The sequence below is a fragment of the Poecile atricapillus genome, chromosome Z (genome assembly GCF_030490865.1).
Source record: "Poecile atricapillus isolate bPoeAtr1 chromosome Z, bPoeAtr1.hap1, whole genome shotgun sequence".
Classification (NCBI taxonomy): domain Eukaryota; kingdom Metazoa; phylum Chordata; class Aves; order Passeriformes; family Paridae; genus Poecile; species Poecile atricapillus.
The window spans coordinates 103,058,484-103,085,736 of record NC_081289.1 but is presented as its reverse complement, the minus strand read 5'-3'; the positions used below and the strand labels follow the sequence as shown (position 1 = coordinate 103,085,736).

Sequence of the window (27,253 nt, the reverse complement as noted above, 5' to 3'; positions counted from 1 at the left end):
GGAAACACTGAAGAAGGAAAGAAGAGTGGGAAATACCACGAGGAAAAAAACATACATGTAAAATTAATTAGCAAAAAAAAAAAAAGGACATCAGAGTAAAAAGGTGAGGAATCAAAGTAGGGAGAAGTACAAGTTATTAGTTTGGGGTGAAGAAAGATTTCAGAAGAAGGATAACATTTTCCTACATTAAGTACCTGGATTATCTTCCATAATATTCAGAGCCTCAATAGCAGCAGCAGCTAACAAAGGAGGTAGGGAGGCAGAAAAACAATATCCTTGACCAGACAATCGCTACAGCAGAAAAGGAAAAGAAAAATTATAGTAATCTAGAAAATGTTTTAAAAGTAATTCATGTATATATTTAAAACCTCTCCTCCACACCTACAGGTACATGTAACGATTAAAAGTAGGTCTCTGATTCATCTACAATATTTCATAGGAACCAGACAGCTTCTGTGTAGAATCAAATACTGAATAATCATCTATATCATACTTGCAAACAGATATTAATAATTAACTCTCACATATAAGTAACTAATAGTGCCAGACTACTTAAAAAGAGATCTGTCTTACCTGATGGTCAATAATAAAAGATCTTCCACAGCAAAATCCACCAATAGAAGCCAGTGAATTTTCCATGTTTGCACTAATAAGATCTATATCATCAATCTGTCAGTTAAATTAAAAAATGATTAAAAGATGCTTTTGATTGCATCAAGACTGTAAGTTAATCTATTAAAGATATACCTTGTTTCATACTACCATGAATACTAGAGATAATCCACCAAACTATGACATAATAAAATGAAAGTACAAATGAAATAATAATTTTAAGCATTACAGAAAGGACCTTTGAGAAATCGAGATTTATGGATCTGTAAATAAATTGCATATGATGTCTCTCTTCAAGGCATTGCAATGTGAAGAACACAAACAGATAAAATAAATTATTTAGATGCTGGTGACAATTCCACAATGCAGTCAGTGTGGCAGTGTCCTTTAAGTAGCCACTCTGTAGTCAGTAGGAGATAGAACGTGATTAAAATTAAGTATAAACCTAATTAAAACAGAACATTAAAAACACAAATGTCTTTCTTATTTCATTTGTTAGCTGCAAATATTTTCTTTTGTCAGGCTTGGAGAGATTTTGCCTGTAAATTAATTTAACGTAAAAGTCAATTAATTGGAAAGGAATTTAACATAGAAATCAGACCGCAGTTGGCACATATCACAATAACACTGTTTCATTTTCCAAATTAATTTTCTCTTTTCCATGTTTGGTATTAAGTGAAAACAGCAAGACAAGAAGGAAGACAGAATGAATTCTCTGAATTTGTTATTTCACTTCCCAGCCGAATTCAGACTCTATCAGAATGCAGTGAGGTGCTCCACACTGGAATACTAGCTAACAAAAAGCACTTCTTCCTTCCCCTCAGCCCAGGGGACTGTGGTTGTAAGCAGCTGCATAATACCATTCTGGATTTCCAAAGTACTGCTCAGCTGCATAAACACCATGGAAAGTAGACCCTTGGAAAAACAGTTTGGCTTAATCTGCCAGGAAAGTACTACCTTTGAAAGAACCATCAGAAGTTGTATTTTTCCCCACTAGAGTAAAAGGCAATAGAGCAAAATATGATTGCTATATACTGCAAAGATTTTTCTTATTTACTCCAAGACCTCAGAGTGGCACTTTCAAGTGTATGTGGCTGGAAAACACAGTATTCATTATCTCACTGAGTTTCCAAAAATAGAATAGAATTATGCATTGTAAAAAAATTCTTTTGTTATCTTCATTGCTGAAGATAAGTAAAACTATTTCAAGTAAGCACATGAAAGACTGCCAAGACGTGAAAGCTCTAGGACTGCTAAAAAAATACTATATTTAAAAAAATTTTTTTATATTTTAAAAAACCGTAAATTTAAATGTCTACTGTACACTACAAAACTATCTGCTAATGGCACAGGTATTAGGAAACAATTTCACAACTTGTTTCTGCACAAATCTCTCATTCACAACAAAAGAGTACATACATTTATTCCAAAGTGTTCAGTAATGCCTCTTCCGTGTTCTCCAAGGACTCCAAAGGAAAGACTCTCCTCCAAAAATATTCTAACTTTGTATTTATACTTCAATTTTATCTAAAGCAAAGAAAATTTTATAAAACACCAGTCAGAATTTGGTGACAAAATGCATGGGAGAGATAAGGTAAGGAAAGACAAGGACAGCATTCTGAATGCTGAATAGACAGAGAACATAGAACTCAGTTCTAGAGTTCTGTTCTCTCATTAAAACATTTTAAAAGCCTTCAAAACTATTCCATCATGTAATATTAAAACCAATTTCATAAATGTTCATATAGAAAAAAACCTCTTTTTTAATAGGTGCTCAAGTACTTTCAAAACAATGCATTTTCATACCATTTCTTCCATCATCTACAAGAATAGAGCCTGTATAAAAAGCCATTTTATGCTGAAGAGCAAATACTTTCCTTGGAGTCACTATTTCTGACATTTATATGAAGACGTATTTGAAACTTTTTTTCCCTTTTTTTTAGATAAAACCTAGCTTAAATACCTAGTATCACACAGTCTAGCTAAAAATATAGTATATTTTACAGGATAAAAATTAAGACCACACCCAGACATTATTTCTAAGTCTCAGTAGCTTCAGAATCCTAATCAGAAATTTCAAAACAAGATTAAGGTTTCGAATCACCTTTTGAAATCATGAACATGTGAGAAAGCAAGAAGGTAAACAAAAAAGCTGCATGCTGAACTTTTCTGTGTAGGCTTAATTACACAACACTGTTATTTCATTAGCCACACACTTTCATATGCAATTCAAAAGGTGAACTAAAACCACTTACCAACTCTGGAAGAGGGCAGATGTCTCCTGTGTTCATATACAATCCTTCCACTACAATAAACCTTCGAGTTACACGGGCCTTGCGAGGATTCTTCAGAGAAAGATATGGTTTTAGTTTATATCAATTGTTACTAAACAAGCAAAGTTCTAAATATTTTTTGGATAGGGAAGATTTTTCTGAAGGGAATGGTCTCTTGTTCAAATAAGCTGTTACTTAAGTTTAAAATTAGTATTTTTCATCTGTAACAAAAGTTGAAATGCCTCACTGGAGTACTCTTTTATTTATTTTGTAATAATTTCAAAGCTTTTGACTTCTACACATGATTTAAGAGGCCCTCTTTTGCAACAAATCACAACCAATCCATTTGAACTTTATGAATAAAATACAACCAATGTAACTACAGAACAAATACTACAAATCTTGGTCTCTATTATACTCATCATTAGTATGAGCATTTAAAAGACTTTTCAACAAGTGTTTTGTGCATCAGGATTCACAATGCTGCAGAAACCTCTTACAAGTAGTGCCTTTGTAAAACACAATGCAAAAGCATTCATAACACTCATGTCACAAAGTTCTTGTGTGATCTCTGGATACCATAGAGATCATTAAAATATCTTTCACTTGTTTCTGCTAAATTTCAATTGGTATTATTTCAGTTTTGCTGTTTTAAGATGCTATTGCTCTGTTATTTACTTTGAACCTTACTGATATTTTCTGAAAAAGGATATTTAGTCACACTTCATTCATTTTTCAGTCCTTGTAAAAAGATTCAGAAACATCTACTTAACTTTTCTATGTGGTAGGTACCAAACTAGTTACAGTACAGGCTTTATCAACTCTAATGATATGAGCGTTTTCTAGTCAGTATGTCTTAGTTATACACACATGGTCTGTATTAAGCTCTTGCCCACCAATTTTATGTTCACATTCAGCTAATTACAGTAAGAAACTTCAACCATGTAGCTAATTCAAAGCATTCTGCTCTAACAAACCAAATGTGTTACACAAATTAGTCTGAAAACCACATCTAAAAACTCATGTAAAGATTATCTGACAAAATGTATTTTCCATGAAGGTAGGTTAACTAGTATGTTATCTATAAATCTGCCATTAATCAGATCCATTACTGATTTACACTGATGTTAAGCTGATTGACAGTTTATCTAGTTTACTTTTTCTATGTCTTATCACAAAAGCAACTTTCTTTCAATTGTCTGTAACTTGCCAGCATTTTGCAAATAAACCATACAACCATGACAGCTACTCAGTTAATTCTTTTAATGCGCACTTAATCAAGTGATCTGTACTTTCTGATCCTGATCTTAGTAACTGCTTTTGGACATCCTTTTGTTTTACTGTCAGAATGAGAAGCAAGCCATCGAACTGACTCAAATTTTCAAGAGAGAAAATTTCTTAAGAGTTGAATGCATGATATGGGAAGACTGAGAAAAAAATCAACCATATTGATTCCATAAAGGACTAGTAATTTTTGTGCTGATTTTATAGTGTAGCATTCAAAGTGATCGTTAGCTTGCATGATGTATTAGGTAAATACAGTTACATAAATTTCTCAGAGATCCAAAAACAAAAAAAAAAGCTCTGTAATAGTTTTTCAAAAAAAAGAAAAACATTATCTCACATCACTCATCTGCTTGTAAAGATTAAAATTATCTTAATTAAATAAGCAATATTAACTGCTCAATAGAGAGTTATGAAAATCAAGTAAATGCCTTTAAACACTACATCCATTCAATTACATGACTCAGTAAAAAAATGTGGGGGATGTGGCACATAAGAGTACAAATATTTCTTCAAAGGAATGGTACCTTTTGATCTTCAGTTTCTTGTTCTTTCAACAGTCGTTCAAGGTCAGCCATATCATTATGCTTAAATAACTTGATGTTACTACGAGATGCTTGTAATCCTTTCTGAATAGCAAAGCAAGCAGCTTCATCTCTGTCAAGATAGCAAACCCTTCTAAGTTTGTGAAACTCAGTGCAATTATTCAAAGAAAACTGGCTATTAGGACTTATTTTTCTTTTGAACAGGTATTTGTACTTAAGTGTAGACAAAAACAGATGTTTTAAAGCACTGTATATTTTATTTACATTTTGAACCCTCATTTCAAAGATTTTCAATTTTATATGTACTACAGACACTGAAAGCAAGCCAGCAGGTTTTTTTTATTTTTTTTTTAAATCTACATTCATCCTTTTGTTTGTATGTGACAAAAGTTTGAGCACAGCATTCCATGGACCAGGTAGAATACCACAGTAATCATCCCAGAAACCTCTCACTTCATTTGCTCTGGGTCTTAGAAAAAAGCACAGATGTGCCTGTAACATTTACTGTAGTCCTCCAAATACTCAAAACCTCCATTTTAGTATTCTTTGAGAAATAATATATCAATGTCCAAAGATGGAGATATTATTTCCAACCCCCATTTTTAAGTGTTGGAACAGCAAATTTCTGACTATGATGGGATATGCAATTTCACAGCTGCTTAGGTCAACTGATCTTGTAAAGTGGCAACTAAACCAAACCTGCATATGTTAAGTAATTTCAACCAAGCTGCTTTCAAATACAGTGAGATCTTCTGTCAATGAGAAGCTGAAACAGTACAAGATAACTAAAACCAGGGTACACACTGGCATCCTTGAGTAGAGTGAGCACAATCCAGGTCATTTGTCTCAGAAATGCTGATCCAGAAGATAATCAAACGCAGTCAAAAAACATGATCAAATTATGAAAGAACTTCTGTGAAGAGGTCAAATAGGCTGCAAGCCTTACACTTAGAAAAGACAGCACCAAAGAGAGATTTTGGCAGACAAATACAAAAGTACCATTGTGTTGTAATTTAACCACAGCAGGCAGCTGAGTCCCACATTGACACCCACTTGCTACTCCCAGGGGGAAAAATGCATGGGGAAAATCCCTGTCTAAAAATCAAATGCATCAATAGAAATTAGTACATACCATATTTGAAACAGGTATCTATGAAAAAATATTAAAATTTCTTCATATTTTTCATAAAATGTTCAAGTTAACCATTTGCATGTGATAGAAACACTGAGGATATTAAAGATCTAAGGTGCTGAGAGAATCAGAAGACAAGAAAAATCCATCAACTCTTACTAAATCCAAACCCTCTACTTTCCAGCAGTAAATTGAATTGTTTTAACATTGTTTCTCCCAGTTCTTGAATCTTCTCTAGACAAATCATGATTGGCTATTCTTAGGTACCAGATACTGGGCCTGCCAGGTGATTTACTTGATTTTGCATAACTATTCTTCTGTTACTTTAATATATACCAATATTTATTCAACTAATCCACTGCAAATAGGCATGAATGGAACAATTCTCTTGGAAGAAAGGTGAAAAGCCAGCAATAGACATGAGAAAAGCAAGTTTAACTACATTGTTTTAGAAGAAAATTACTTATTAAAATTACATTAGTATTTGAATACTACGTTATTTTGCTTTTTTTTTGCAGCTGAGTGCCCATAGCTGAGCTTTCACAATGAAAGCAATAACTGATTTGTAATATTTGGCAAAGAAAAAATATTTAAACTTTGTGCTACATAACACTTAATCAAAACCAGCATTATTTTTAAATGTTCAAAAATATGTTTAGCAATCATTAAAAATAAGAAGAAAAAACTTAGAAAACAATACTTACACAAACACAATGTCCCCTCTCTTTGAATATGCAGGAATAGCACTGGCAATTGTTGCAAATCCATATGAGTATATAATAGCTTCCTCTGTCCTCATGAATTTTGCTAGCCGTTCCTCTAATTCTAAGTGCACATCTATTTGAGAGAAAAATCAAAAATACTGAAATATTGACAAAAAAAAAAAAAGTTAGCTTCTTTTTATATTAAAAAGCCTCATTACTTTTAGAAATCATCTAATTGAAGCAAACAGAACATTTATTTGTAGGAAGAGTATTAAAGCAAGTAACTTCCCAAAACCCAGTTGCAACCAATCCAGCTTCACTGAAACTGACAAGGAACCTATTATTAATCACAGGTTTTGACAGGGCTGAAAATAATTATGCAACATATTTCTCTAATGTTCTTACACCAAAATTGTTAAAATCTACTTGTGATTAGGCCACAAATAATGCAGCATTCTTGGACTGCAACTAGAGAGCACAGTTACTACAGTCAGAAAACAAATTATGTAATTTATAGCAATTACTGAGGTCCTGTTGGCAGACCATCAGTTCTTCCAAGCTGATGCTTCCACTACATAAGCACAGCTATCATTATAACAGAATACTGCTCTTGTGAGACCACAAGTCTCAAATGATCTCCTGAACACACTTTAGCCCACTGGAAAGGTCACACCAACAAGCCAGAGATTATTCATTCTTAAGATATATTGACCCAATCACACACACAGCATTTCCCAAACCAGTTTGGTCAAAATGACCCATGTCAAAAATCAAAATATTAAAAATTGTAATACCACATGGTGAGTGGATTGTTGCTGTAGAAAGGTAACCACAGAATTGACTATTCTTCCTAAGCAAAACAGCCTGTATGAGACAAACTGTTATTTTGAGTGTCTAACTCTCTCACCACTATCTGCTTCTGCTAGCAATGGACAGATAATAATATGTCTTTTATTAACTGGAAATAAATAAGATTAAAATGCAAATAGAGATCATTACTATGTGACCTGAAAGACCACCCCTGGCCAAGTGTTACCTTTTAGCAATTACTGGAAATTCATTCAAACAAATCAAATAAAGTAACATCAGTTATACGTACAGATTCTTCCAACAGAATATAAGGTTACGATGTCAGTGTTGCTCTTTCTGACCAGACACCAACAGAAAGGGTGCAGAAAGAAAGGATATCATAAAAGCCCCAACTTTGCCATACTAAACGCACTCCCCAAAAGGACATAGCCACCTGATGTATTTATTAATAAAAGCAAAGGGTATTTATTCAAACAACAGCCTCCCAACCACAGTAAAGAGCAATTTTATTCATAGCACGCAAAATATAAATCCTCAACAATACTTTCCTGATGATTACCTGGGCATCAAAAAATAGATCAGAAAGAAATTTGTTTTCCCACTGCTTTTAAATGAAAACAAACAGTTAATCATTCATGACTTGGAAGTTTTCTTTTGCATCCTATAATTTTGATCCAGCTGCATTAGATATACCAAATGTTCAGGGATTTCTAGAACAGCCTTTCCTCTCCAAAGACCTCAGAAGGAAGGATGCTGACTGGAATTACCTCATCTACTTTCTGATTGAGATTGTAAACAGTCCATTTCCAGAATTTTTGTGTCTTTTTCCTGTGTCATTGCTACAAGGACTTCAGGATCAATAAACAATCTTCAATCAGGCTTCCAAAGAGGTGGGATGACCTCTGATTTATTGAACGAAAAGCCCAACAAAGATCAGCAATTACAAAAATTTAATAAAAACAGACTGGCCACATAGCACTTGAACCATGCAATATAAAAAACATGCAGTCCAAAATGTTTCTTTATGAACTCCCATCACTACAGAATAAAAAATTAGGGGAAATAAGAACTGAACTACTATTTTTGAGTGGTCAGCTATTGATACCTAATGAGGAAAAATGTTTTGAATAATCACTTGCACAATTAAACTGAAAAGGATTATAAGACCATCACTGCTCCAAATCAGAACCTGCATTCTTTTCACTAAGCCCTATTCAGAAACAACCACCATTACACTAAGCAAGGTCTAGGAAAAACAAGTATTGTCAGTAAGGGCAGTTAATGAATATATTCAGGTTTGTGCTACAGAAAGAAGTTTTGTAAGCCTAAGTAAATTTTGCAAAGGGGAAGAATAACATAAGTTCAAAATAACACACACTTGGTATATCACTACACAAGGGTATGAATACTTTGTATAACCATGAGGTTGAAAAGTGCTAGGGCTTCACTGTGATAAAATCCAAATGCAGTCTGACTTTCCTTTGTTGCAATGATTTGCTTTAGTCTGATTACACCACTTGGATTAGCCTATTTTAACTGAAACTGCAGACACCACCTGAAATACATTTGCACAGAGGAAGACACTGTAAGAGCTTTCTGTGCAATTATGAAACATTAATAAAGCTAATATTGTTAGTAACTGTTATGAAATGCCTTTTTAGTGCCTAGTATATGTTCACATGGAAGTCATAAACAGAAGAAATGAAAATTACGGAGAAAATGCCAACAAATATTCAGCTATATGTAGATATACAAATATTTCATGCTCTGTATAGGATAAAGGCACAGATAGATATTTCAGAGATACAATACAAAGTAAAAATGTATTAAAAGGGATTCACTGCATCTATTAATTACCTTCTAAGTAGCATAGATATGAAGAACCAAATCTCCATTCAAAATAAATTATAACACAATATCTACATTTCAAATAGAGATCTCTAATATTGATATGAAATATCAGCTCCTAAGAGGGCATAAATCTGACGAGTAACAATCAACAACCATTAGTTAAACTCTACACAGGAATGAAAGAGGAAACTGTGTTAAGTTCTGCATAGAACATGACCCATTTACCAATGTCACAGGACGTGAAAAGTTGTGTGAAATGTTTAAGGCACCTGATTAAAAAAATCTGTGAAACCTGATTCACAGATTCATAATCCTGCCACATTCAAATGTTTAAAGTTAGGTGCAAATCCAAAGACACTTTCAGACTGAACAAGTAGAGCAGGAGTCTGTCTACCATTTAAAATGAAACCTCCATTAGTTTATGTGTAAAAGATGATACCTCAAATGGGTGAGCATCGTATCACTTCTTCTCTACTGTCAAGTAGCAATGTCACAGATTAGATTCCTTGCATTGTGAAATGAAGCACTTCCCAAAAAATTTCAGAAGCCAATGAATAACAAAAGCTATAGTTTATAGTTTATATTTTAGGATTAGCCCTCCAAAGAGGGCAGGAAACAATCCAAATAATCTCCCATTTACCAGAAAGAAAAAAAAACAAATTTAACCTGTTTCAAACAATTACTAGAAATAAACCAAGTGAAAGACTACACAAAATTTAAAATCAGCTTGCATTCAAAAGGCTATTATTATTATTATAAGGTTTTTTGAGCATTTTGCTGTTTTGGAGAGAAGGGAAAAGCCTATATGAATTCCAACAGACCACTGCTGAACTGTGATCACTGAGTAATCTGGTTTCCTATAAGCTCTGTACTTATCAGTGGGTCACTAGTACATTCCTCAGAAACAAATTATGGTTCTAAGCTAATGAATAATTTCTAAAATTGATATCAAGACTTAACCCTATTCTGATAGATTTCTATCAAATCAAATCAGGTATAGTAACTGGTTGATCACTTATAGGACTAGCTTAATTTACCAAGAAAAGCTCAGGTTTGTCTTAAATTCAAGTCAAGGCTACAGGAAGCTAACTCTATAAAATAATTTGAGTACAGACCCCCTCAGAATTCCATCATCTCTGGGGAGAGACTGGAAAGTTCACAAATTTAGTTGATGGTTTTAGCCTCTAATCGTGCAGCTATTCATGTATAACTCTTTGGTTTACATGCAATATTTCAAAATATAAATGCCTGTAAAGAACAATGCCCAGAGCCCAATATTTAACAACTTACTATTTCTTAAAATGAATCAAAAAAACCCTTAAGTAAGACCTGCTCAGGTCATAAAAATCTCTCAATTACAACATTAAAGTTATCAGTAGTGGAAAACTTCATTCTGGCTGCAGCATTAGTAGTCACGGAAGTAGTCACAGTAGTTATCACAGAAATCAGACTGCCCCCTTGTGGTGCCCATAGAAAGTTTAATTTGCACTTACATTTACACTTCCAGTCACTGTGTATTATTAAAAGCATTATTTAATTCAGGTTTATTTTCTCTTTTTACAATGGTTACCAGAACCAGAACTACAACAGACTATAAACTTTACAATTCTCCTCAAGGACCAGCATTAGAAAGAGTAAGAAAACAGATAAAATAATAACAAACAAAGCCAGGAAGAATAAACACTACCAATCCTCAACAACAATAAAATGTGTGTTAGAGGATAAGTGTTCTTCAGAGCAACAGAAATAACTCTGGCTTATATACTGGACTATTTTGGCTGGCTTACCAAACTAGTCTGAATATCTTTAAAGGCAGATCAAAAAGGTTACTCACCAAAAGTACCATAGAATCCTCTGGGTCCACAAGTGCCAACACCATATTTCCTCAGAGAAGCCTGGGCTGCACTCTTTAATAGGAAATAATGACATTAAATATTCCTACATTAGCTTTCCTATACACTTCACACTGACAGTTGTACATATACACAGGTGACTTTTTCTATCATGCAACATGACCTGCTTCACAGAAAGTATCATAATGTACAAAATTGTAGAACTAATTTCACCTCAAAACTATTTTAGACAAGTGCTTAAGACATTTTATTCTAATACTTAAGGACATTAAATACTAACCTAACTAGATAATCAACTAGATATGCAGTAAGTACACCAGATTAAACTTCAGTAAAAATACAAACTTTAATAGCACAATATTTATAATCTTACTTCCTGTTTTAGCAGAATATGTTACTGATGAAGTTCATGCTTTCTGTATTCTTTATCCCGAGATAACATGCAAAGTAAAAGAGGAATAATCACACAAATAGAACAACTGGAAGAACTCACCTTAACTTTTTCGTTATTCAGAAGTCCAAGGAAATTAAATGATGCAAAGTTTACACATTCCTTGCCATTAACAGTGATTATATGGGTGGGAGGACTGAAAAAAATTTACAGACTTAGTGTTATGAATAAACACTGAATGAATATGAATGAAAGTTGTCATTTTCAAAAACACTTAATATAGCGTTCTGGTTTTCAACAACAGAAGGCACAAAGGTTTTTTAAGAGTCTTTATTTCTACTTACTCTCTTGCAGCTGCCAATCAGTATTTAAGTTCAGTGTCAAGTCACAAATACATTGAAAAAAACCTATATTCCTCTAATTAAATCAACTGTAAATATGATTCCTTGTTTAAAACTTAATTAATAGAAAAATGACCCCTGAAGAGCAAAGTGATATCTATTTTCAAGAAGAAATACTACAAATGAAAGTGATAACTCTCTGCTCTTACTTCCAAGTGAAAAATTAATTCAAAATCAATGCTTTTGTCATAAAGCAACCCCAGAATACCTATCTTGTACTGATATGGCTACTGAAGTATAGGTAGTACCTGTAAGTGAACAAAACTACCGTATTAGCTATTACCTCAAGTTTCCAATTCAGCTTAATCTGTAATGATTTGAGTAATTTATGTAATCAGGAAATGAAGTCTGAAAACACACACTACTAGCAAATGCATAGAGCATAATATACATGAAGCAAAGAGCAAAAAAAATTTCTGCCCTAAATAAATTATCATTTAGGTAAAACAAAAAACAACAACAAAACCCAAAACAAAACAACAAAAAAAATGGGGTAAGTAAAATATTATCCCTTTACATATAAGCATCATGTCTGCATACTATAAGCAAACCTGTTTTGGCAATTATACACATCAACACAAAAAGTTAAAAAATTTCCATTAATCACTTGGCGAGTTAAGAAATCTCAAATCTAAGCCAAATACAAAACTCTGTGTCTGCCCATTTCTATACCTGCTGTCAAGTATTACAGTTGAGACTCTATGCTGTTCCTCAGACACAGTAATTTCCACAAGCTTTTCCCGTGTAGAAAACTAGCACTGGGCAATTTTCTTGATCAAAATTAAACAGGGCTGTTCAAATGTCAAGTGTCCACGCACAGCTGTTCCAAATCTAGTGGCTGACAATATTTAAGGGGTACATTTGGTGTGCAAAGCAAATAACTTTTAAGTCCAAGCTATTCACTGCAAGTTAAGAAAAGCACTGAACTGCCTGAATTTCACTTAAAAAAACTCCGTGATTTCATGTTGAATATGTTCACTTGAGAAAATTGAGCATACATTGCTTCAACTAAGAAATTGCAGAAGTTCACTAAACAGCTTTGGAAAGCTCTCTACTAACACAGTGCTTGTGCATATTTTGAACGCTGAGTCTGTCCCCACAAAGAAGCTGTCCTGCATTACTGCAGTGCATTTTCTGCACAGTAGTAGCATTATAGAAATGTGCAGCAAACTGTCTTGGGGAACTGACTGTCATTAAAAATAGACCTGAATCTGTCCTACTAAGTGAAATAATTACTTAATTAATAATTACTAGTTTCAGATATTCACCTGGTCAGTCCTGTGTATATATATATACACACACACATTTTATCATTAACATGAAGTATATTCCCAGCATACTATGAAATCTGGTAAATTTACAACAATTTGCCTCAGATCCACCTCTCAAATACAGAAAACACACCAGTGTTCACCAACAACTTGGCCCTTATAAAGCTGTAGCCCTCATGAAAACTTGGCCACCCTTTGCTATCAGAATTTTACCCAAACTTCTAAAGAAACAACAACAAAAACATAAATGGAAAAGGTTATTTTGGTAAATAATCATAACCAAAACATGAATATTGACTGCATCATAAACCCTTGTTGTTGCCTTGCAACAACAGTAAGTCTTTGAAAAAGGAAAACCTTGAAACAATTGAATTTTTAATCTTTTCATGTATCTCCTCCTAGTATAACAGCTCATTAGGTATCTTGGTAAGGAACAACAGTTATGAGATACTGAGTGATCCAGCTTGAACAGTAAATAAAAGTATCACTTCAAGCTATTTACAAAGAACTCGCAAGCAAATCCTTCAGAAATTCTCTTTTAAGGACTGCTAGTACGCCCACTGTTCTTGGGCCTCTCACTTAAGTGTTTCATATATTGAAAAAATCAGTCACAGAAGAAAACAATGTTAAGAAGGTACTAATGATGTGATTTTTATTTTAAAGCAGAACAAGAATTAGCATGAAAATTTTTCAGATGTACTATTTTAGGAAACAGATTTACATTTTCTGGGTCAGATCTCATACAACTAAACTATCTTGCATAGATTAGTTCTCAGAAAGACTACCACAAAAAGTAACTAATTTCTGAACGCCAAAAGCTGTTGTGGGTACCTTCTTCAGCATTGGTTCAAGACGGATCACTTTTTTGTTTAGGACACGTCTGAGATCTTTGCTTTCGTCATCATTTGGCAGTGTTACTTAATTATGCAGAAAGGAGAATATGAATGCTGGGTACAAACTGCACAGGCCACTGAGGGAGGAGAAAATCTGCCTCACACACAGAGCAAGTCAAAATTTTTACTGAAATAGTTTTTCTGTAGTGGTTATGAGCTTTCATAATCCCCGCATATTACTGTAAACACACAATATTATAAAGATAAGAGAGAGTGGTGAGGCACTGAAACAGGCTGTCCAGAAAAGCTGTGGATAGTCTATCCCTGAAAGTGTTCAAGACCAGGCAGGATGGGGCTCAGGTCATCTGGGCTAGCGGACGGTGTCCAAATGGCAACAGTAGAAATGAGATAATCTTTAAGGTTCCTTCAAATATGAACTGGTTTATGATTAGGATTTTTGTAAATCACCACTCATGATAGACATTAGGACACGAAAATAATTGAAAGAAGACTACCTCAATAGGTTCCCCCTAAACTACTGGTTAAAAAGGGGAGACACTCTTGAGGTGAAATCAGGATGCTGATATTTTTCTGTATTAATTCTCAAACATGTTTTAAGTTTACAGTCAAAGTTACAATCTACAGCTGTTGAGCAACTTGCAGGGAAGTAGTCAGTTGGTGGCTTAAATGTTACAAGACAAATGTCAAGTTTTCCCCACAGCCACTACTGAGTTCAACAGCCACAACACATTAACATTCTGTCACAATACATTTCCTGGCTGTAAGCACTGGAAAGTTCTAATAATTTAAACATTTTCTGAATCACTTTAAAAGATACATTTGTTCTATTTCTTTAAAACAGCCAACACTTCCTTTAACTCCACAGTACTGCTTATTTCAAAATTCTGAAGAATAACAGAAGAATTGTTCACATCACAGTTAATTAAAACAGGCATCACTTTAACAAAGCAGACTTCTCTGTGGTAGCAGAACCATCAAAACAGACCTCACTATGACAGTAAATAATTGCACCGTCATTAAATTATTTCAAAGTGTCAATAGAAGGATATTATGAATGCTTACAAAGTAAAAGTTACAGATGTGCAAATCTGAAGATTGTAAAAAGAAACTTCAAAGTAATTTCTGAAATATTGTGACTCTTGCCTAAGTCATGAGACATTTTAAAAGCCTTGTAACACAAGAAAGTAACACTGAGCCATAAATTTCCTCACAAAAAACAGCTTTACCGTCCAGCATTTCCAATTCTGATTGCCCAAAGAAAAACAATCTTTCATGAAGTATGTGCTGGGTTTGGGGTTTAGGGTAGTCAGTTTTCTTAACAATGGCTGGTAGGGAGCTGTGTTTTGGATTTGTGCTGAACGCAAGGCTGAAATATAGATGATTTTGTTATTGCTGAGCAGGGCTCACTCACACAGACCCAAGGCCTGTTGCCTGTCCTACTTCTCACATTGCCAAGCTGGCAAAGGAAGTAGGAGGTACACAGGGGGGTGGGAGGAGATACAGCCAGGAGAGGTCACCCCAAGTGACCAAAGGGTCCAGACCATATGGCATGCTCAGTATCTAAAGTGGGAGAAAGAAGGAGGATGGAGGGTACATTTGGAGTGATGTCATTTGTGTTCCCAAGTAAATGTTACATTTAATGGGGCCCTGCTCTCCTGGAGATGGCTGAACACCTGCCTGCCCATAGGAAGCACTGAATGAATTCCTTGCCTAGCTTTGCTTGTTTGCATGGCTTTTGCTTTCGCTATAAAACTCTTCATCTCAACCCATGACCCTTCAAATTCTCCTCCCACTGATGGGGGAGTGAGTGGCTGTGTGGGGCTTGGCTGCTGGCTGGGGTTAAATCACAGCAAAGTGCCAAGTGGCTACACACAAAGTAACTTGCTTTTAAACTAATTAGTGATGATGTAAGAAGGTTGTATCCACTTTTGGAGGTCTAAGTCCATGCTTCCAGGAAATATGAAACAAATTAATACCAAACAATAGAGTATCACAATGAAGGCAAAAATACAACATTCCTTTTTCTACCCCCAATATTAGAAACAAAACAAAACAAAAAAAAAAACAAAAAAAAACACCAAAGAAACAAAAAACCCAGCAACATTTAAAGAAAAAATATTTTCTTCAGCCCTGCTCTCTAAAAATGCAACTCATTTATGAAAAGTTTTAAGGATTTGGAAATGCTTAGTGAGCACTATGCTTTAAAATGTGGATATCAAGTATTTGAGTCAAAACAACTAACTAGAATTTATTTTGGTTACATTTACCCTGAAACAATGTTGTAATTGAGAGCTGGGTGATCTTTTGGCACAGGAGGTACAAGAGGCTCCGGCTGCCATTCTTCAATCAACTCTTCTTTTTCCTGATCAGGAGAAAAGAAATACTGTTTGAGAAGAGAATTTCCCTAGAAAATACATTATGCACTAATAAACAGTTGAAAACAATTGTATTAGGAATCATGTATGCTAGTATGTGTCACCTTTCTGAAACTTAAAATAGATACTATATCAGGATCTTTAAATGAGAGGCTCACAATTATGAAGTAGGAAAGGGAATAAGACATAAAGAAACATGGACCAGATGTGTCTATGTATTAAAGATCTTACGATAATCAAGAGATGAGATACTAACATGACATTCCTGCCAAATTTTAATCAATACTGAGAAGGATACACTAGAGAAAAACTGCCACCCTGCTCAAGAAAAGGTAACAATAACTACTAACCCACATATGGAGGTAATAACAACTGCTACACCTAGCCATGGAGGAATACTGAGCACACACTCATTTTCAAAGTAGTATCTAAATTCAGGTTAATCTCAGAGTAGAACCACAACCATAGGCCAAGAGAGAAAATTCCATCCTTGTCTCACAACACTAGCAGGCACCTCTATACCATATTACCATCTGGGTGGAAAATTGAAAATCAAAGACACAGTTTTACACTTAGGGTACTGATCCACCGGACTTCAAGCCAGCAGCTGTTACTGTGCAGTCCTCTCCCATCCAAACACTGCTGTTCCTTGTGCTGGCAGAAGCAGTTGCAAAACCAGACAAAAGCCTTATTCAGATCCAGCTGAAAACTAAGTCAGGAAAAGCAAGATGGGATATATATCTAAACTAGAACCCACAATGAGAGTTTCAATCCCAGCCTAGACTGGCTGATGCTATTGGGAAACCATATCCTGAGTTGCAGTTGCCCAGTAGTATCTTATACCTTTTCACAATAATTGAAAAAGGAGTTCTGACAATCATAAAGCAGGACATACGTTCATGCAGCCTTCACTCTGCTCCTACAGTAGTTGTTGAAAGGTCCCAAATCTCTAATGTATAGTGTATCTAGAATCAAGAGTTTTCCATTAATTTTGGAGCACAGGCTTGTTGGTTGGTGTTGTGTTTAATTTTGGTTGGGGTTTTTGTGGGGGAGGGTTATTGGGCTTTGTTTTAACTAGGCAGTAGAATAAATCAGATGAGAAGTGGGTGCAGCCTGTCAGTTATGGAAGGATAAATAAGAAAAGCTTTATTTGACATCAAATGCCTTAGAGGGAACTAAGATTTCAGAAGTATGGTGCTTTTTCTGTTTGAGACCTGAACACAGAACATTTCAACAGCTTTAATGCAGAGCAGGCAACATAAAATTCATTCTCTTCAAAGAAAGCAGAATTAAAACTGTGTAAGCATGTACTTAGCTTTTTCAATAAAGTCTAAATTTCTTTAGCTAAGTGTGCAAAATATCAAACAGCTTAGCTACTGAGGACACAAGCTCAATTAAAACGCTTTTGTCAAGGAGTTTAGCAATTAAGAAAAAAAGTATGTAGAGACTGACACTGTAACTACAGTAAATTAGCACATTCCCATTGCAGTTAAGATCATGAATATAAAGATAATGAGAAATTCCAAATTAATGTTCATATCCCCCACTCACTAATTTCTAAGAAGTTTCTACTCCTCCCTTTAAAATCTTTGCTGCACACAAACTTCACAGCATAGGTTACAAGCCACAAATGAGACATGGCAACATCCTAATTTTTCTCTTAACACAACTAAGAATATATAGAAGTGCAATTGTCCTTTCAAACAACACCACTTCACTAATTCTAGGTCACATTCATTCTCCTTGTCCATTACACAGCATTTTGCTTTTTCATGGACATAGACAAACATTTGCATATTCACATCTTATGTCATCTGTTTCCACCAGTTCTAAGCAGAGGAGGGGGTTGGAGACACTGATGATTAAAATGACCTAATCTCAATCTAAAGCTAAGATGTGACAGTGCAAACCCTTTCCTCCTTCCATTCATCAAATACCTCAGTACACTGGCCTGTCCTCCCGACTGTTCAGGGTAAACACGACCATCTGCCACTGAACAAAAGGACAGGGAAGAAACAGACTTTCATGCAGTGACCCAACATCAGAGTACTTTTATCTTTTACCTCCTAAACAGATAAAATTTCACACCAATATCAACAAAAAAACTTAATTTTCAAAATACAGAGAAATCATTTCTTTCTGTATGTATGTAATTCACACTGTAACATTCTCAATACGTAGTTGATTTGCATTTTTCTTAGTTTGCTGCACTGAAAACATCCACTTGATGAAGAGAATGAACTCAAAACTCAGTTTCCACTTTCTTGGACTGCAATGTATGTGAACTCATCCCTCAACTTCCCTCAAGAAGCATGACTCTTGCCCTTTCATAATTACTTGTAATTTATATAAGCAGTAAATAAAATATAAGTATCATATAAAGTGTATATATTTTATGTTATGGCTAATACATAATAAACATGCAAGTATAATATACAAAATGCTTATATTTTATAAATTACAATATACAAAACTTTTTATAGATTTAGCTTTAGGCTTTCTGTCTCTCTGAACTCTAACCCCACATGTAGTAGAATCTTGAATTTGTTTGTGCATATTTATACATAAAAACATCTTAAATCTGTTTATCTAAAAAAACACATACCCACAGATACCCATACATACATATACAATGATTTTGGGTAGATGTAGTCTGTTGTGGATTTTACTTTTTAATTACCATATACCCTGGGTAAGGAAAATACCCAACAACACAAATTATTTAAAAAGTTGCCTTGTTCACCCATGTTCTTAAGAAAAGGTCAAAATTCTTCTTCGTGAAGACAGTTCTTAGCTAGCACTAGTGTTCTGAAATGATGTCATGCATGCATATTCTACATTAACATCAAAATATTAATAAAACTTTTAGTTTAGGTCCTCAAATAAGTCTTCAATTTTACAGTATTTCTAGCCTCGTGTAATATAATGGCATAGATAAATTGGTGTAAATAATGGGCACACCACTTAGAAATTTCTCTCTTTTCAAAGTACGTATGTATGCTTACAGATAAGAAATTTTACCTACCATGGAAGTCTTGCCTCAGGATTACTGAAAACCTTTACAAGAGCAGACTGCCTCTGCTATTCACTACAGAACAATATCTGATTAGTCTGTGAATGCTGTTCCTGCAAAACAGAGTTCTCAAGGTCTATGTGTTTCTCAGCCACACATTAAACATTTGTCTCCAATAGGAACTTTCCAGACTCCTGACTAGGATCACTTAAATAAAATGCATTCCATGCTACTACTGTAGTGGAAATTCTAATACCAAAGACAAAAAAACTATTCCTCCCATTTCCAAATGGGAAGATGTGACTCCTAGTATACTTCAGAGATTTTGAGAGTAAAGCTCAGTATCATTTCCATTTACTACAGAGTAAAAGAAAAACAGACCTGTAGGGCACCTTCATTTCACCCATAGCTAAATGATGCCATACAAACTCCCACAGCCCGCTCCAATCCTCATTGTCACTTTCACTTTCTACAGGTTTTACTTCGTGTGAAAGCCCATAAGAATCTATGTCTGGCACCTTGTATGGCCACAGACTTATTTATATTCCTAAAATGTTGGACTATCAGCAACTTACAGTATCAGAGAAGCACATGGCCTTTTTAGTTAATGATTTAGGAGATACTATTTCCTAAAAGAAGCAGTAGGAATACTTAGAAACACTATTACCAAAACGTGTTAGCCAACTGAAAGGTGATTTCTGCAATGGATTTCGTAGTACTCTTGCTACACATTTGACTGAACCTAGAATCCACCTTCAGGGTGGATTTCTTCATGGCTTTAAGAGCATGACTTCTAAATGCCCTAGGTTGCACAATATATCATCTGCTTCTCATTCCCCAGGATTGACTTGTCCTAACAGATCACTAAGATGGCAGCGCAGTAACCATATTCTTCTTTAATATTTATTACATGGAGCCACGTCTGTTCTGGCAGCATTCCCAACAATAATTCACAAAGAAGCTTCAAGTTTACATGAGTGGCTGGCATAAAGGTAGTGTGTGCTCTACCACCTGAACACGCCTGTCTCCAGCGGCTGTACTTGAGCAACCTACTATTTCTTTCTGGTGTGGTAAAGACTGGACACCACAGCATGACTCAAACTAGAACAAGTCAGAAGGCAAATCAGCAGTAGTCTCCTTGCTGAACAGCTGGCATGTTTCTACACGTAGATGAATGTTTCTACACGTAGATGAACACACACACACACCCACACCCACACCCACACACACAGAAGCCTGGCTGTATGGGACCCCGTATTGTATGAAACAGACTGTACTGGGTCTGGCTGTGATGATGGGAATTTACTTCATAGCAGCTCACCACAGTGCTGTGACCAAAACAATGTTGGTAAAACTCTCAAGTTGTATCTCTTGCTGAACAGCCTTTGCACAGTGGAAGCATCTTCTGTTTCACACTCTGTTCCCACAGTGAATAGATTGGTGCATACCCAAGAGATTGGGAAAGAACACAATCTGGCTTGACCTAACCAAACACAGATGTCATACAGTATGATGTCACACCACAAGAAAAGGGAGAAGAGAGGTTTTAAGGAATTTAGTCACCTTTTGCTTGAGAACTGTCTGATACTGGTCCATCCACAAGAGGTGGTGAGTGAGACATCATTTGTTTGTTTTCTGTCTTCTTCCACTTTCCTTTGCTCATTAAACAATTTTATGTTCACTCACAAGTTTTCTTGCTTTTACTCTTCCTCTGCTGTGAGCAGCTGCACAAGGTTCAAGCCTACTGGGGTTAATCCACAACACAGACTAGGGCCAATAGGTGCAGATATTTTGTGAAGTTAAGGAGACAGCACGTCTCTGTGTGTTCACAGCTATTCCCCTACACAAAATACATGAGATCTCTTCACAAGAATTATCTACACTGTAGAAAGGGAAAATGAATTATTCCATGACTCTGATGTATCAGTTTACTTAACTCCTCCAACTGCAGAGATGTATTCACAATAAGTTCAATTCTGTGCTTATGCTTACTTTCAGTGAACTACCCACAAACAAGACATTCCCTTCCAAATATAGTTCTTCCTAAAGCAACCACTACTTCCACCTTCAGAGATCAGTGATATAGTCAACTACTCTAACTTGCACCACCTTCATGGCTTGAACTTGAACACAGTATTAGAACAAAGCGCATTCACCCATGCTATTTCTTTTGTCATCAAGATAAAGGTAACAACCTGGTGGTGTCTTTAGCAGTCAAATCCTTTGCTGCAATCTGGCTCACAACACTCTGTCACTTTTTGCCACTGTAATCTTCAATGTGAATCAATGTATCTAGTCTATATACAAGGTAATGCTAGATCCCTGGTTGCATTTTTTGCTAGTATTCACATTCCTTTTCACCCTTCAATGTCAGAAAATTTTGTGTAAATCTCAACAAAATTATCACAGCAATAACATATTTGCATGCTTGTATTTTTCAGAAAGCTTGTTAACGGCTGTCCTGACAATGAATTTTAATACTGTCATCCTGTAAAAGTAAGGTTCTTTAAGTCTAAGCTATTTCCACATGTTTTTCCTCCTGACACACTTGCTTCCACTGAGCTGTAGCAGACTGGCCCCATGTGCCATCCCCCAGTTGTTTACTGCCCTCAGTTAAACACAGAACCATTTCCTTCTCCACACAGCACTGTTAGAGATTTTCTGCATACTTTCCTCAGCTTCAGCAAAATGATCAGTCATGAATTAAAATGATGACCTGCAACTGCATGATAAAATCCAAGATACATATAGAGATATATAAGTGAATTTCTTACTTGGTAAGGAAAAAACAGGTTTCATCTTTTTTGTTCTTTTTTGGGTCACCAATTATCCAGGAGTTGCAAAGAGCCTTTTCCTGTCTTCTACTGCAGCAATAATTACTCTTTAAAACAAAAAAAAAAAGTATCCTCCAAAATACTAAAGATGAAAACTATCTGATGCAGAAAAACTCTAGTAGATGAACTGGACTCGATGGACAATCAGCGCCTACTTTAAGGCTGCAGCATGTCTTCCTAGATGATATGAACACTCAGTGTTTTACTACACTGGAGCTCTCTTTGCACTCATTCCTGCTCTGTATTCTTATCAAAGATGGAAAACTTTAAGTATCCCAGGATCAATTCAAACTCTCCCAAACACAAAACCATCCATGAACCGGCCATTCTTGATTCCTGCTTAGTTGACTTTATGCCTCCAGTTGTAGAAGCATTTAGGTTGGAAGAGACATTAAAGTGAATCTGGTTCCATTCCTGCCATTGGCAGGGACAACTTCCACTGGACCAGGGTGTTCAGAGCCCCATGCAATCGAGCTTTAAATTAACTTTAATTTAACTTCCAGGGATAGGGCATCTAAAACTTCTTTGAGCAATCTGTGCCAGTGCCTCAGTAAAGAATTCCTTCCTAGTATCTAATTTAAACCTGCCACTTTGAAGCCATTCCCTCTTGTCCTATCACTACATGCTCTTGTAAATAGTCTCCCTCCATCTTTCTTGTAGGCTCCCTTCAGGTGCTGGAAGGCTGCACGTAGGTCACCCCTAAGCCTTCTCTTCTCCAGGCTAATCAATCCCAATTAATTCTCTCTGCCTTTTCTCCTAGCGGTGAATAGAGGTGCTCGATCCCTCTGATCATCTTGGTGGCCTCCTCTGGACTCACTCCAACAAGTCCACACCCTGCCTGTGCTGGGACCCCAGAGCTGGATGCAGGGTTCCAGGTGGGGTCTCACCAGAGCAGAGCAGAGGGGCAGAATCCCCTCCCTTGCCCTGCTGCCCACGCTGCTTTGGATGCAGCCCAGGACACTTTTGGCATTATGGGCTGAAAGTGCCCATGGCTGGGTCATTATCTCATCCACCAGCACCCCCAAGTCCTCCTCCTTGGGGCTGCTTTTGATCTGCTCATCCCCAGCCTGTGCTGATACCAGAGGCTGCTCTGGCCCAAATGTAGTATCTTGCACTTGGCCTTGTTATACCTCATGAGATTCTCATGGACCCACGTGTTCCCTGAGGTGCATCAACCACAGCACTCAGCTCGGTATCGTCAAATTTGCTGAGAGTACACTTGATCCCATCATCTAAAGCATTAATTAAGTTATTAAATTAATTAAGATATTGAGATCATAAATAACAGTGATCCCAGTACAGATTCCTGAGGGACACCACCTGTCACTGATATCCATAGGGACTCAGAGACAGTGGCTGCTACCCTGTTTGTAAGACCATTCAACCACTTTCTTATCTACCTTAGCAGTCCACACATCACATCCATTTCTCTCCAACTTAGAGAGAAGGATGTTGAGGGGGACCATTTCAAAGCTTTACACAAGTCCAGGTAAACGAGCCCTTCTCTTATACTTCCATCACAGAAGGCTACTATGTTGGTCAGGCAGGACTTGACCTTTGTAAAGCCATGCTGGCTGTCTCAATAAATACCTGGTGAAGTGTTCTCTAGAACACTCTAAGCTTGTTTAATAAGTGGTCCCCAAATGACGACACCGCCTGCAGTTTTGTTCTCAACTGCAGACTTGTGCCTACAGCCTCTGCATGCTGTTCACTGATTAATTACCCTAAGCACACATCCTTAATGTGCATCCGTACTGAGAATAAGATCAAAAAAGCATGCAAACACACCACATAGAGGGGAATTACATACACCCATTTAAAATACCCATCAATCTCTCTCACAAACTTTCTTTAGTACCGTGCAGAAATTTCAGTATTCTAGCCTATTTATAAGGGATATCACTACTCTGAAGCTCAAATAAACCAGGCCAGGGACATCTTCAAAACAAACTTTACTAATTTCTGATAGTCTACAGCCAGAAGTGAGGAAGAAATTCCAGTCTTCACAAGTACAGCTTTTTTATTTTCTCGGGACAATATTGCAAAAGAAGAAAACTGCTGCTAAACTACAATTTTTGTGGAACCCACTGTAAAGTCTCAGAGTTGTGACTCATAGACACTGCATATCCCGACTGACTATTTTCCTACCATCTACAATCTTAGAGTTTATTTTGCTTGGTGAAGCTTCAACATAGCTTTCATTTTTAAAATAAAGCTCTCCATTGAGTAGAGCTAAAGACAATGAGCTAATGAGTTTTTCATAGCTTAACAGTCACTGTCATCGATTTTCTTATTTCTCAGACTCTCAAATACAGTGCTACATTAAAAGGAAAAACTGACACGTTTAAGCAATAATCAGCTCCTGAGTCCTTCTTTTATGTGAAGTTAAAGAAAAAAAACAAAAGAACCATTTATAATGCAGCGGTGGTTCAACACCCCATATATCAAGTGCTATAAACTGTTTCTCTAAAGAGAAATGCTTTTTCACCATACCTTAAGTGTTAGATCAGATCGTTCTTGAAGCTTGTATGTCTTGGAGAAAAGAAGTCTGATTATCCACAGTATCAGAATTCCTTCTAAAATGAGATGGTAAGCAGGAGCCTGAAAACAAAAGAATTAGTTTAAAGAGAATTATACTTGAAGCACTGTGACACAACACAAACATTTTGTACCTACTAGCACACTCAGAAAAAAACCCAAAGCTGACAATCAGCTGATATATTTCTAAATCAATAAAAATTTTAAGTATATGAAAGTGGAATGTTTTGCAGCTATTACTTGTAGCTGTTGACTTGATTTTGAATGGATTTGGTCTGTTGTTCATAAACAAGGCATGTATGTTCTAAACTGATTTCAGTTCCACACATAATTTGAATACTGAGAGTAAAGGCAGTTAAGTCATACAGGTTGCACCAGTCAGTACCCTTGAAGGCAGGCAGCTTTCAAAACAAGAAGTATGCTGAGAGCCTGAAGGTCTGTGTCATCTATACAAAGTCATTCCAATTCTCCAGTTTTGTAACTTACAGTCCACCAGCAGGGACAGCCAGTATTTACAAAGAAAGCCAATTCTGTTCTTACAGCCAGGTTCTGTCAGTTTTAGAGGCACTTCATCAGGTATACACCAACTGAGTCAGCTCAACTAGTTTTGTCCTTGTGTCCTTTACTCTCTTGTGTGGACACAAAGTGTGGGAATAGACAAAGCAAACCAGAGTTGATCCAAGTTAAAGTTAGACTCTTTGGGTGCTTGGGGGACAAAAACCAGTTTGCTCTGGCAGCACAGCTAGTTTGAAGTAGATGTGCAGTTATGGCATCAGCATTGGACACTTAGTATTAATGATGAGTTTAGTTATTCCATTTCAGAAAGACTCCTGTCTATTCTTTTTAAAAGGCACACAAAATTATTTCTAGAAGAGCACACAAACGAGCACACTCCTTCTTCAAGTCAGGGGAACTGCTCCCACACATCAACACTTTTGGCTGTATCTGACCTGCCAACAAAGCGGAACTCATCACATATCCAGAAACTAAAGTAAATTGGACGCAAACTTTAAAAACCAGTGAAGAGTCCTATGGCACACCAAATTGCAAATAACAAGTGTTACCTATTGCAGAGTACTTTCCAGTTTACCAAACATATTAAGAACACACACATGACGTGTATGACATGACATCTAAAGAACACACAGTATACTCCCACTGAGGTCTCTGCTTTTCAGTGCCTACAATTATCCTGGATTCAGTGCACTAGAGCATGCTACCTGCTTCATTGGCTAAGCACTTTTATATTTGGACTGCAAATTTTGCATACATTCTTTAAAAGTAACCACCCTTTGTCAAAGGAAGGGACACAAAAACATTGCCTATCATCAGGACATCCTTTTTAACATCACGAAAACACCCAAAACCTGGCTACAAACATGCACAGCTGATCTCCACCAGGAGGAAACTCAAGCCTAAACATTTAAACGCAGTTTCTTCCTTTGCAAACATTTATAAGTTAGAAACCTTGACCCTAGCAAAGTACTGTGAACTTTAAGGCTTAATGCTCTGCTACACGCCTTAAATGTCGCTTTTTAACCTGCAGAAATACGACGTGCGTGTATATTTTCAATACACAGCCGCGGTGCACTCACACTCACGATTCAACGAGCGCAGCCCGACCTCCGCAGCACCGACCCGCACCCAGCTCCCGATTCACCGCCCAGCACCGCCCGCCGCCGCCGCCGCCCTCGGGGCAGCTCCGGTGATACCTCCCCGCTCCCTGCGCCCCAAGCCGCTCTCACGCCGCCCCGCCACGCTCGGGGCGCCTGCCCGGCCGCACCTCGTAGAAGGCCTGGACCATCTCCACCAGCACCCACTGCTGCCCCACGCCCGCCGCCGCCGCCATGGCCGCGCCGCCGCTTCCGCCTCTGCGCCCAGGAGCGGCAGGGCGGGCCCGGCGCGGCACACAGCGCCCCCTGCGGCCGGAGCCGCCCGGGCTCCCCCCGCGGCCGCCCGGGAAGCGGCGCCTCTGGAAGCGGTGCGCGGCCTTCCCTGGGCCTCCTGGGCCGTCATCGCTCCAGCCTGTTGTGTCGTGTGGCGAAGTTGGTCAGGGAACGTCACAGAATCGCTGCCTCTCAGAATCGGTCAGATTGGAAGGGACCACAACAGGCCATCTGGTCCAACCTCCCTCTGGGCCATCCCAGAGCATACGGCATGGTGTTGTGTCGAGACAGTTCTTGGATTTCTCCAATAAGGGAGGTTCCACAACTTCTTTGGGCAACCTGTTCCAGTGCACAGTGAAGTTTTCATGTCCAGGTGGAACTTCCTGTGCTTCAGTTTCCACCCATTGCCTCTTGTGCTATTGCTCAACACCACTGAGAACAGCCTGGCTCCATTGTCTTTGTGTCGCCCTCTTTAAACACTTACATACAGATATATACACCCTTCAGTGCTGACTAAACGAAATCAGCTACAAACTGGACTTGCCTAAGAAGGTAAACATAGATGTATTAATGTGTACTTCCTCACCACATTTCAAACCTGGTCCCGTTTGTTGAACTTGCTGGAG

At 37.0% G+C, this 27,253-nt stretch overlaps 1 protein-coding gene across 1 annotated transcript in view; it reads right to left on the bottom strand.

Moving 5' to 3' along the window:
- The window catches only part of SPTLC1 (serine palmitoyltransferase long chain base subunit 1), a 34,789-nt gene extending 8,175 nt beyond the window's left edge, over positions 1 to 26,614 (bottom strand). Inside the window, exons 1-11 of the mRNA XM_058826800.1 lie at positions 26,525 to 26,614; positions 24,697 to 24,804; positions 16,249 to 16,343; positions 11,558 to 11,651; positions 11,046 to 11,118; positions 6,551 to 6,683; positions 4,697 to 4,826; positions 2,868 to 2,957; positions 2,032 to 2,139; positions 574 to 669; positions 195 to 291 (exon numbers count right to left, since the gene is read on the bottom strand). Coding sequence (XP_058682783.1) covers positions 195 to 291; positions 574 to 669; positions 2,032 to 2,139; positions 2,868 to 2,957; positions 4,697 to 4,826; positions 6,551 to 6,683; positions 11,046 to 11,118; positions 11,558 to 11,651; positions 16,249 to 16,343; positions 24,697 to 24,804; positions 26,525 to 26,590 — 1,090 coding nt within the window. The 5' untranslated portion in view covers positions 26,591 to 26,614. The remainder of the gene's footprint in view (positions 1 to 194; positions 292 to 573; positions 670 to 2,031; positions 2,140 to 2,867; positions 2,958 to 4,696; positions 4,827 to 6,550; positions 6,684 to 11,045; positions 11,119 to 11,557; positions 11,652 to 16,248; positions 16,344 to 24,696; positions 24,805 to 26,524) is intronic.
- Between the last annotated feature and the right edge of the window lie 639 nt (positions 26,615 to 27,253).